The following is a 12,443-nucleotide window of genomic DNA, read 5'->3' as shown; positions in this document are numbered from 1 at the left end:
GAAATTCTAAGTGCAATGAGACGAGAAAAGGAAAAAAGCATACAGATTGTGAAGGAAGAAATAAAACTGTTTACAGATGACAAGATTGGCTACGAAGAAAATCCCAAAGAAGTGACAAAAAACACACAAAAAAATCTTCCTGGAACTAACAAACGATTATAGCAAAGTTAATACATAAAAATCTATTGCTTTCCTATGTATCAGTAGTGAACAAACTAGAATTTGACATTTAGAAAAAACATTTTCAGTAGCACCAAAAAAAGGGGGAGAGAGGGAGGGAGGGAGGGTGGGAGGGAGAGAGAGAGACAAAGAGACAGAGAGAGAGAGAGAGACAGAGAAGGAGGAGGAGAAGAAGGGAAGGAAGGAACGGAGGGAGGGGGGAGAAAGAGAGGGAGGAAAGGAGATAGGAAGGGAGGGAGGAAGGGAGGAAAGGAGGGAGGAAGGAAGGGAGGAAGAAAGGAAGGGAGGGAGGAAGGAAGGGAGGGAGGAAGGAAGGGAGGGAGGAAGGAAGGGAGGGAGGAAGGAAGGAAGGAAGGGAAGAAAGAAGGGAGGGAGGAAGGGAGGGAGGAAGGGAGGAAGGAAAAAAGAGAGGGAGGAAGGGAGGGAGGAAGGGAGGAAGGAAGGAAGGGAGGGAGGAAGGGAGGAAGGAAGGAAGGGAGGGAGGAAGGGAGGGAGGAAGGGAGGAAGGAAGGAAGGGAGGGAGGAAGGGAGGGAGGAAGGAAGGGAGGGAGGAAGGGAGGGAGGAAGGGAGGAAGGAAGGAAGGGAGGGAGGAAGGCAGGAAGGAAGGAAGGAGGGAGGAAGGGAGGGAGGAAGGGAGGGAGGAAAGGGAGGAGAAGGGAGGGAGGGAGGAAGGAAGGAAGGAAGGGAGGGAGGAAGGGAGGGAGGAAGGAAGGGAGGAAGAAAGGAAGGGAGGGAGGAAGGAAGGGAGGGAGGAAGGAAGGGAGGGAGGAAGGAAGGAAGGAAGGGAAGAAAGAAGGGAGGGAGGAAGGGAGGGAGGAAGGGAGGAAGGAAAAAAGAGAGGGAGGAAGGGAGGGAGGAAGGGAGGAAGGAAGGAAGGGAGGGAGGAAGGGAGGAAGGAAGGAAGGGAGGGAGGAAGGGAGGGAGGAAGGGAGGAAGGAAGGAAGGGAGGGAGGAAGGGAGGGAGGAAGGAAGGGAGGGAGGAAGGGAGGGAGGAAGGGAGGAAGGGAGGAAGGGAGGGAGGAAGGGAGGGAGGAAGGAAGGGAGTGAGGAAGGGAGGGAGGAAGGGAGGAAGGAAGGAAGGGAGGGAGGAAGGCAGGAAGGAAGGAAGGGAGGGAGGAAGGGAGGGAGGAAGGGAGGGAGGAAGGGAGGGAGGGAGGAAGGAAGGAAGGAAGGGAAGAAAGAAGGGAGGGAGGAAGGGAGGGAGGAAGGGAGGAAGGAAAAAAGAGAGGGAGGAAGGGAGGGAGGAGGAAGGGAGGAAGGAAGGAAGGGAGGGAGGAAGGGAGGAAGGAAGGAAAGGAGGGAGGAAGGGAGGGAGGAAGGGAGGAAGGAAGGAAGGGAGGGAGGAAGGGAGGGAGGAAGGAAGGGAGGGAGGAAGGGAGGGAGGAAGGGAGGAGGAAGGAAGGGAGGGAGGAAGGCAGGAAGGAAGGAAGGGAGGGAGGAAGGGAGGGAGGAAGGGAGGAAGGAAGGAAGGGAGGGAGGAAGGAAGGAAGGAAGGGAAGAAAGAAGGGAGGGAGGAAGGGAGGGAGGAAGGGAGGAAGGAAAAAAGAGAGGGAGGAAGGGAGGGAGGAAGGGAGGAAGGAAGGAAGGGAGGGAGGAAGGGAGGAAGGAAGGAAGGGAGGGAGGAAGGAAGGGAGGGAGGAAGGAAGGAAGGAAGGGAAGAAAGAAGGGAGGGAGGAAGGGAGGAAGGAAGGAAGGGAGGGAGGAAGGAAGGAAGGAAGGGAAGAAAGAAGGGAGGGAGGAAGGGAGGGAGGAAGGGAGGAAGGAAGGAAGGGAGGGAGGAAGGAAGGAAGGAAGGGAAGAAAGAAGGGAGGGAGGAAGGGAGGGAGGAAGGGAGGAAGGAAAAAAGAGAGGGAGGAAGGGAGGGAGGAAGGGAGGAAGGAAGGAAGGGAGGGAGGAAGGGAGGAAGAAAGGAAGGGAGGGAGGAAGGAAGGGAGGGAGGAAGGAAGGAAGGAAGGGAAGAAAGAAGGGAGGGAGGAAGGGAGGGAGGAAGGGAGGAAGGAAAAAAGAGAGGGAGGAAGGGAGGGAGGAAGGGAGGAAGGAAGGAAGGGAGGGAGGAAGGGAGGAAGGAAGGAAGGGAGGGAGGAAGGGAGGGAGGAAGGGAGGAAGGAAGGAAGGGAGGGAGGAAGGAAGGGAGGGAGGAAGGGAGGGAGGAAGGGAGGAAGGAAGGAAGGGAGGGAGGAAGGCAGGAAGGAAGGAAGGGAGGGAGGAAGGGAGGGAGGAAGGGAGGAAGGAAGGAAGGGAGGGAGGAAGGAAGGAAGGAAGGGAAGAAAGAAGGGAGGGAGGAAGGGAGGAAGAAAGGAAGGGAGGGAGGAAGGGAGGAAGGAAGGAAGGGAGGGAGGAAGGGAGGAAGGAAAAAAGAGAGGGAGGAAGGGAGGGAGGAAGGGAGGAAGGGAGGGAGGAAGGAAGGCAGGGAGGAAGGAAGGGAGGGAGGAAGAAAAAGAAAGGAAGAGTCCAGACACAGACCTTACACTTTTCACAAAAGTTAAGAAGTCAAAACAGATCTTAGACCTAAATGTAAAATGCAAAAGTATAAAACTTCTAGAAGTACTTAAGTAAATAACCAGGAACTAGGAGAAAATATTTGCAAAACAATTTTAAGACAAAGGTCTTGTATCCAGAATATATAAGAATACATGAAGAACCATTATAACTCAAAAACAAAAAGATACACACTCCATAAAAAAACTGAGCAAAACGTATTTGAATGACCAATAAACTAATGACAATGTTTATCATCTATCATCAGGGAAATGCAGCTTAAAGCACCAATGAAAAGACCTAAACAGTAGGCAGAATAGAAGATGTGTCTAAATCTTCCCAGTACCAACTTTCTTACCGATACCATACATCTCGCACGTCGCTCTGGACGACGTAAACTACTAAGCTGCCTGGGGAAAGCCGTGGCAGAGCCTCACAGAGTTATGCACTCACCTCCCCTGCCCCAGGTGTTAGGTGTGTCCCCACAGGAAGAAACATTGGTCTGCAAAGACGCACACAGAAGTGCTTACAGCAGCTCATTCTATTAGTCCAAAACCGAAACCTTAAATGTTCATCAAAATGGACAAACAAGCTGCAGTTCCTCCAGAAAATGGAATTCCATTCAGCAATAAAAAGGAGCGAAACTGGCACTTCAGCAGTCAGGCCCTGGGCAGACAGCCCCAGGCAGACACAAGGACACCACACGGCGGGGGTCCCCCTCTGTCCCTGGTCCCTGTCCTGAAGAAAGCCTGTGCTAACATGAGTCGGAAACACAGACGCATGTTGCCCAGCATGAAAAAAATGTCCCCTTTCTTGGTAATGATGTGTGTTACCTGGGTGTATGCACTTGTCACAAGGTGTGGAAGTTTACTCTTAGGGGTGATGTGCTTTGTTTTGTTTAAGTTTTATCTAAAAATTAAAAAGTATCTAAAAATAAAACATAATTCACATTGATTTTTCAGTGTGGATAATCACTGGGCTCTAGTTGGGGGTTTGTGAGCTCGTGGCTGTGATGACTGAAAGCGCTTTCTGTGTGTTCTCACCTGAGAAACGTGCGGATGTGTGGGCCTTGGAGACCCTCCCACCTGGTGGGAGCAGGAAGGCCAGCCAGGTCCTGAGGATGGAATGGGAGGTCCCAGCACGACCCCACTCTCTACATGACCCCTGAGGAACCCTGGGCTGCCCAGGCCCAGTCTCCAGGCCTCTGTGGCTTCTGGAATGTTCCCCCACTCCTCTGAGAGGGCAGGGGCCTTGCACAAGGAAAGGACAGGCACAGCCCCCCCACCCCGACCTGGGGTTGGAGTCTGGACTGGTTTGTCCACCATCCAGGGTGAGGTCCAATGGACATGGGGACGGTGGCTGGGTTTCCTGCAAGACTGCCCCAGGTGGAATTCCTGGTGGGGTTAACGTCACCCCCTCTGGGAAAGTCCTGGGCCTCAAAATTATCTGCTGGGACGACCAGAGCAAAGGTCAGAGCCTTGTCCTCTGGACTGCAATTCCCTCCCTCCCTGGGTCTGAGTCTCCCTTCTGTGAAGGGCATCTGGGAGGCACAGACTTGGATTAGAAAAATCAAAACAAAGGGAATGTAAGGGCGGGGGAAGTCGTGGCAGGACATGAAAGGGCTTCTTGTGGGAAGGATGAAAGGGCTTGGACTCTGCACATACAATGTGCTGTGACAGCACCCAGGGAGGGGGGCTCCACAGCTGGGGTATCACTGGCTCAGAAACGCCTGTGACGGCTGCCACAATGCTGCCGAGCCCTGGGAGCCAGGGGCCACTAGGTGGCTGCTCCCACCCCCCAGGCGACGTCATGCTCCACAGCTTCTCCAGCCGAATATGCTGGAACACTGGGAAGGAAATTCAAACCAATGTTGATGGCAATTTTTTAACTTTGGAGTCACTTATCGGGAAGAATTGGGGGGGTGCTGCTGTGAGGGGTGGTCCTGCCTTCTCCTGAGGGGCAAGGGTGGGGGAGCAGGTCAAGGAAGGGGTGGGAAGGAGAGGTCAGTGACTGCTGTGGATCGAGGGGTCCTCCAGTGGGCACGGGGCAAGAGTGGGTGGGGGCGTCATGTGGGGTGTCATGTGGGGTCTCTGCTCCCACTCCCCACATAAGAACACAGGACATGGTGAGGCCAGAAAGGAACACCCACGGAGCCATAGGTAGGGGAGTCATACCTCTATAGTCTTGATGGCGGCTGGGCTGGAGACACAGGAAGCAGGAGCCACACTGTCCACAACCCGCACTCTGCCGTGCTAACTGGAGTCCGCTCTTGCTAGCTCAGCCACCGTCTTCTTGCTAGCCCCCATTTGCTGCTAGCGTAGCCACGGCAGTTATATTAGTGGCCAATGGCTCACTGGTTACAGCTGACGGCCAACTAGCCACAGCAGATGGCCATCCAATCACAGTTGATGGCCATTTACTACCTGAGCCAGCACCTCTCCACGTGAGGCCGAGAGCCTAGAAACTGCTCTCCTGGCTCTGTCCCCACAGGGGCATCAGCTGTACCCTTTCTCTAGGGTCCCCTGGCAGTGTCTGGACCATGGGGCACTTGCCCTGCAGAGACCCCGCCTACTAGGCTCAGAGCCACCTCCCCAGCTCTGCCCAGCCATCTGCAGGGGAAGACATGGTTTGGGACTTGGGGTGAGGGGTGTGGCACCTGTCGCCGACCAGCCCTCCTGCCCTGCTGGTCCCCCGCCCCACTCTGCCTTGGTCCATGCATGGTGTGGCTAGTGACATCGCTGTGTCTGAGGGACCTCGACTTGGCTCTTCAACAGCATCTGCCCCCACCCAACTCGTTCCTCGTCCAGGTAATGTCCCTCCGTAGGGCTCCAGCCGTGCCCCCCTTCCCCCTCCTGGACAGACCTGAGGGAGGGGCTCAGGGTACACGCCCCCACACCCGTGCAATGGCCTCTGAGCTTTGCTCAGCCTGTTCCCTCTGCCTGAAGTGACCTCCCCACGGCTTTGGCAGGGAACCCGGTTGGCCCTCAGTGACCCGTGCCACCGTGTCCATCTCAGACAGCCACCCTGACGTCCTCAGTGAGCGACTGCTGCTGTCTCACATCCTGGGGTCGCTGCGGTGCATCGATAACCTTGAGCCCGACACCTCAGGGCGTGTGTCCCCGATCTTGGCCAGTGTCCACTGCAGTCCACAGCAGGCCCCCGAATCCCTGGTCCCTCGAGAGCCATGGCCAGTGACGTCCTCAGGAAGGCGGTGCACTCCGTGAGGGATGGGTGTGCAGAGCACTCACAGGGAGCCCCACTTGCCGAGGGCCTCTCCTCCAGTGCGTCACCTCCTGCGTCTGCACGAAGCAGTCGCACTCCTCAGCCAGCCCTCCTGCTTTCTTAGAAAAGCATGCTACTTGTCTGCGTGCTGTGCGGACCACCACCGTCCATGGAGAGGTGGGTCTTTCTGCAGGTTCAGCTTCTTGGGGTGTCCAAAGCAGCCTTGGTGGGGCCCCCACGGCTTCCTCGTACGGGGATACCCGGCCCCACTGGTGGCCTTCATGGAGGGAACTGGTGGCACGTGACTCAGATCCAGGCAGCGCCAGGGCCCCTCACCCAGGGGGGACCATCACCCAGGTGGGGACACAGACCAGGTACAGGGAGTTGCCAGGCTCTGCCCATGGAGGCAGGAGCCAGGGGTGTGAGTCATGGAGCTCCATGGAGGCTTTAAAGAGCTGTGGCCCGTCTCCAGTCTCCAGCACCAGGGTTGGCCGAGTGCGGTGAGGGGCCTGGTGTGTCTCGCCTGCAGAGGAAGATGCCTGGCTGAGGGGCAGTCTGCTATGGGCGTTCCTGGCTCTGCTCCTGAGCCAGCAGCAGGTAGGATGGGGGTGAGGGTGCAGGTGTGGCATTCCCAGGGACGCTGGTCCAGGTGGACTCTTCCACGGCTCCCCCGCCCTCGGGGCTGGGGTGGGTCAGCCCCTGACACGTCAGCTCAGGTCCCCTGCTCAGCCTGGCTCCTCGTGGAGCTCCCGGGCTGATGGCTGGTCTGAACGTGTCCCTTTCCTTCTTCTTGGCCACCATCGCTCTCTGCCAGGCGGTCAGGAGGGCGTCCAAGGCCCTGCTCCCGGCAGGCACCTACAACAGCTTTGCCCGAGAGGCAGCAGCCACGGCCCAGCTGGGGGCCTGCTGCCTGGAGCTGAGGGTGCTGGTGGAGCTGGGGCCCTGGGCCGGGGGCTTTGGCCCCGACCTGCTGCTGACCCTGCTCTTCCTGCTGTTCCTGGCACATGGGGCCACCTTCGACGGCGCCTCAGCCAACCCCGCCGTGTCTCTGCAGGAGCTCCTGCTGGCCGAGGCCTCTGTGCCCAGCACACTGCTGAAGCTGGTGGCCCAGGCGCTGGGCGTGCAGGCAGCCTGCACCCTGACCCAGCTCTACTGGGCCTGGGAGCTCAGCGACCTGCACATGCTGCAGAACCTCATGGCCGCTCACTGCAGCTCTGCCCTGCGCACCACCGTCCTCCACGGCGCCCTGGTGGAAGGCGCCTGTGCCTTCTTCTTCCATCTGACCCTCCTTCGCCTCCAGCACAGTCTTCCCATCTACAGGGTGCCGGCCATGGCCCTGCTGGTCACCGTCCTGGCCTACACAGGTGAGACCTTGGTGCCTCTCCTCTGGGTCACGTCACAGCCTCTGCCCCAGTGGCCGCCGTGCCTCTCAGGCCTGCAGACACCCAGGAGAGGGGCTGAGGGCCGGCTGAGGCGGTCTGCAAGCCACAGACACTGGGGGTGGCCATTTCCTGGGAAGCTGCTGGTGGCTTGACAGCCAGCTGAGCAGGACACAGCATGGGGACAGGCCCCACGCTCCTGTCCTTCCAACTGGGCCTCCCCACACTCCAAGCTGTTTCTGTTCATCCCAGACGGTCTGCACCTGGGGCAGGTGCGGTGGCCAGTGCGGTTTCTCCAGGGCCCGACCCAGGCTCTGGAACCCCCTGCATCCTCCATCACCCCTTCCTATGGTGCCAAGCCGGGTCACTTCTTCCTCACCCACTTCTCTCCCTCCCTGTTGGCGCCAGGAGCTTCCCATGAGGGCAGCAGACCCCACCTAAGCAAGCCTTTTGACCCAATTCTTATGGGGTCCCTCAGCCCGCAGCCTCACCCTAAACCAGTGCCACCCTCAGACTGAGGTCACTTGTCCTGGGGTCCTATGAGGGCCTGGCCCCAACGTGATGGTGGCACCTTTCCCACCTTCGTGGAGAAACAAACAGCCAAAGACAAGTGTGGGTCACACCAACCACTGACCTCACATTCCAGCTGTCCCTGGATTGGGGACAGAGCGGGCCCAGCACTCGGAGGAACCGGGCTGGGGCCCCCCCCTTGTTCCATCTGTGGCTTTTGCTCCCCTAGGAGAGGTCCTCTGGCTGGCACACTCCCTCTGCCCCAGGCACTGAGACCGGGTGTGAGCAGGATGGCAGAGCCCACCAGGAAGGTGGCTGGGGGGTGCCACTCTGTGCTGGGAGGGGACACGAGCCTTGTCCTTGGGCTGCAGATTAGTCGACAGGCTCCTCGGGCTCTGGGTGCAGGGGACGCAGCAGGAAGGGGCTAAGGCTGAGCTCCCCGAGTGTCCATTGGGGGAGACTCCGTGAGGACAGAACCAGCACTGAGGGTCCACTGTCCGTGCTGCTGACCACACCTGGCCCGGGGAGGACACTGTGGGACCTGGGCCACCAAGGGCCAGAAACGTGCCACCAGAGTCGTGTACAGGGAGGGAATTGGGGCCCTGGTGAGCAGAGAGCTTGCCTGGACCCCCTGGGGCGACACCCAGGAAGTGCTGCCGTCAGCACAGGAGCCGCCCACCCCCTCCCCATGCCTGGTCTCCACTTGCTGGTTTGGAGGCCACCTGCTCTCTGCGAGGCCTGGACCTGCCCTGGTGGAGGTCCCTGCCCATTGGCCGTGGCCTGCCTGGCCTGGGGCTGAGGGACGCTGGCCCAGCTCCCGCCGCTTTCCAAATCTCCCCTCACTGCCCGTCCACTCCTCCCTCCTGGTGTTGTTTCATTAGCCCAAGTCCGTCTCCACCACCGCTCTGTCTCTCTGTCTCCCTATCTCTCTGTCTGTCTCTCTCTTCATCTCTCTCTCCCCATGAAACCGCTGTCCTTGGCGGAGCGGCCCACCTGCCCGTGCTCCTCTCAGTACAAGGGCCTGCCCAGGCTGCACTCACAGTAGGACTCGGGCTGGGGTTTGAAGGCCTTCTGGTCCTGCTTGGAGAGGTGGCTACAGGTGGGGCCACAGGAGGCCTCTGTGTGTGTGCTTCCTCCACAGCTGGGCCCCTCACGTCCGCCTTCTTCAACCCTGCCCTGGCCGCCTCGGTCACCTTCCACTGCTCGGGGCACACCTTGCTGGAGTATGCCCAGGTGTACTGGCTGGGCCCCCTGACAGGTAAGGCCTGCAGGCGCTCCCAGGAGCCTGGGACACACACAGCATCCTGGTCGACAGGACTGTGGGTCCAGCTCGCTGGCGGGGAGTCCATCCAGGACCTGTTTCCTGGCTGTGGGGTCCTGTGGGGAGAGGAGGGTGCTGCTGTGAGGCTTGGGCTCCCCTCACTGGTCTAGACAGTCTAGACATGGGGACACCTCCTCAGTTCCCGTCGGAGGCCCTTCCCTGACCACACTGGAGGAGGGGCTCTGAGTGGCTTTTCTTGGTTTGGACATCATCCCAGAGGGGACTGGAGCCAGGGACGAAGGTGGCAGGAGAGAGGCAGACCCTCCAAGGGTATGGGGCAGCCAGGAGGGGATCCTTGTGTCCCCTGCAGGGATCCTCATAGACCCAGAGCCAGGGTCCCTTGGCCAGGAGCTGGGCCTCATGATGTGGAGCTCCAGGGGGACGGTGGGCTGAGTTAGACACCTAGAGGGACCATGCCCCCCGTAGGGCTGTGGACGTAGGATTGGCTGTCCCCTGTGTTTCCTGGGCGAGGCTCCCCTCGGGCTCCCGGAGGCTGGGGAACCCCCAGCTCACCCTACTGTGGGGGCCCTGTTTTCCTTGTACCTGTGGCTGGGAAGAGGCGTGGTAGGGAGGCCCCATGGCCCCAAAGGGAGGGAATGAGCCATCCTCAGTTACCAGATCCCGATTCCAAGCCCCCAGGGTCTGAGGACCCAGGTGGAGGTCACGCCCTCTCCGGTACCTGGTCTCAGCCCCTCGGCCTCTCTCCACACCTTTATCAGGTGGGTCATTGGGGTCTAGTGGAACTCTGGAAGCAGGAGAAAGGAACCCGGCCTGTTGCTCTCTGGCACCAGCTTCCTCCTGGAAGTGACCATATCACATCCTCTCGTGTTATTGGTAATGGAGCCGAATCACGTAACACGGCCGTGACCAGCCGCACAGGCCCTCCTGGCCAAGGTCCGCAGGCCCCTTGTCCTAGGGAGGGTCTGGGGTATGAGCTGCAATGAGCCTGAGGGCCCTGTGCTCTGACACCTGGTCTCTTGCAGGGATGGTGCTGGCTGTCTTGCTGTACCACGGCCATCTCCCCCGCCTTTTCCAGAGGAACCTGCTCTACAGCCAGAAGAACAAGTATCGAACCCCCCGAGGGAAGGCAGCCCCAGGGCCTGGAGACACCCAGATGTCAGCGAAGGGGTGCAGAGTCCAGGAGCCTGGGCAGCGGGGGGTGGGGCGGCAGCTGCATGGTCCCTGTGAGCGCCCTGTGAGGGGACGAGGGCCAGGCCCCCGGTTGGGCCCCAGGACACTTGAGCTGAGGGAGCACCAGACCCGCCCCCACTCCTCCCCTGAAACCATTTCTCAATAAACTGTCCTGAGACCCGCCTGGTCCCCTGGCCTGACAGAGGCTTCTGAGGGAGGCCTGTCTACATCGCCTCCATCTTCCCACGAGGTCAGTCTTACCTCTTCTTTACAGAACCAGAATCAAAGTCAGGCCTAGGAAGAAACGCCAAAGGTCCAGGTGAATCAACCTGGTCCTGAGAAGAACCCAAAGGTAGAGTGTTCCATAGATGGTGCCTGGCTGCCCCGGACACGCCTCAGTGCTCACAGCCCCGGGGAGGCCACAACACCCTGACACCTGCTGGGACTTCCGGATGGTGGCCCGAGCCTAAGGCTGCAGGAGAGTGGGCGGGACCCAGGGCACCCAATCCCATCCTCTGCCAGCACCCTGAGCCTCAGGGAAGTGACCCAAAAGTCCTCAAAGAGCCTCATGGCAGACCCTTAACCCCCCTCACCAGGCTGGGGGAGCCTCAGCCATTTCCTCCCCAAAGACCAGAGCAGATCTGGAAACTTCCACCCCAAGAGGACAAAGGCCCCTCAGCTGGGGGTCCCATCCACAGAGTCAGGCTGATAGGGTCTCCAGCCCAAAGCCCCCCCCCCAGGCTGAGAAGGGTAAGAGGCAGAGCCAAGGACAGCTCCTGGTGAGCCTTTCCCTGGGGGTGCCAGGTGGGGGCTGTCTTCCTGCACCAGCTCTGGAGTGGTGGACAGAAAGAAGAACCCCCACCCCACTTCCTGTGGCTGCCCCTTCACTCCCTTTAAATCCAGTTCCCCACCCAGCCTGGAAGTGCTGCTGCTCTGTCTGAGCCCCAGCCTCCTCCCCTCCTGGGAGTGGCCACCCTGTAAGGGGGTGAGCAGGGGACACCCCTGTGTTAGGGCCTGAAAGCCAGCCCTATGTGGCTTCCAGAGGGCCTAACAGGGCTGCTCAGTGCTTTCTAGAAAGAGAGTTGTGAGCACACGGGGGTGATAGGATGGGGGCAACCAGTTCCCTTCGTAGGAGGGTCTGGACGGGGCCGGGGGGACGGTCACTGCAGCAGCAGCAGAGACAGCAGAGGTTGTAACCCTGGGAAGAAAGAAGGGGTCCTCATGGAGCAGCACCAGGGCCCCAGCTAGGAGGCTGGCTGGCATATCTGTCCCCATAGAAAGTCCCTTTGGCCTCTGAACAACTACTTCCAGGACAGAAACTGCGAGTGCTGAGGCAGTGAATTTTATCAGTAAATTAGTACAAGAAAATCAAACATGTGCACATTGCAATAAAGCCAGCAAACGGTTAGAATCATTTGAGACTTGAGAATCCCTGTTTTGGAAGACTTCCACATCGTCGTGCGGGGGACCCTGTTCGCTGCGCCATTTGTCATGCAGGGCGTCTGGCGGGGTGGCCTGTGGGGTCTCCACTCCCGCTCCCCACATAAGAACGCAGGACACGGTAAGGCCAAACAGGAACACCCACGGAGCCATAAGCAGGGGAGTCAAACCAATATATTCTCACCGGCAGCATCCGCCTCTCTGCAATCTGCTCTTGCTAGCCCCCAATTCTTCTGCTAGCGTAGCCACAGCAGTTATATTAGTGGCCAATGGCTCACTGGTTACAGCTGACGGCCAACTAGCCACAGCTGATGGCCATCTGATCACAGTTGATGGCCATTTACTACCTGAGCCAGCACCTTTCTATGTGAGGCCAAGAGCCTGGAAACCGCTTTTTGGGGCTTTGTCCTCACACACATTATAAAGCAAAGTCCATGAGCTTGGAAACAAAAACTAAATTTAAGGAACCCTGCGTTTCACAGAAAAGAACACAATTTTCATATGAAGCTCTGATGAACCAATTAGTAACATGGAAAACAACTTAAAAGTAATCTTTCCATGTAATTGAAGATACGTGATAAAATGCACAAACAGGTGTTTTCAACTGTATGCAGATCAAGAATCAGATGTGGAGATGATCTCCACAAATTACAGGAAATGTCGGAGGGAATAGTGACAGGACACTAGATTTGCACCTCAATTTAAATTCAAACTTACACAAAATTGATTTGTATGAACAGTTAAATCTTTTTAAGAAAAAAGTCGCAAGGACCATCAGCTC

The 12,443-nt window shown here is 58.3% G+C and overlaps 1 protein-coding gene across 1 annotated transcript; it reads left to right on the top strand.

The window, feature by feature from the left end:
• Window positions 1-6,638: 6,638 nt before the first annotated feature.
• Window positions 6,639-11,203, top strand: LOC308498588 (aquaporin-12-like; the record flags this gene model as incomplete). Its single annotated transcript, XM_081050799.1, has 4 exons — window positions 6,639-7,245; window positions 8,912-9,028; window positions 10,075-10,286; window positions 11,126-11,203. 4 exons carry the CDS (start codon window positions 6,639-6,641, stop codon window positions 11,201-11,203), a joined length of 1,014 nt encoding a protein of 337 aa, XP_080906925.1.
• Between the last annotated feature and the right edge of the window lie 1,240 nt (window positions 11,204-12,443).

The sequence above is a fragment of the Rhinolophus hipposideros genome, assembly GCF_964194185.1.
Source record: "Rhinolophus hipposideros genome assembly, chromosome: 6".
NCBI classification, from domain to species: Eukaryota; Metazoa; Chordata; class Mammalia; order Chiroptera; family Rhinolophidae; genus Rhinolophus; species Rhinolophus hipposideros.
The sequence above is the reverse complement of the archived record's forward strand: the minus strand, read 5'-3'. Positions and strand labels throughout refer to the sequence as shown.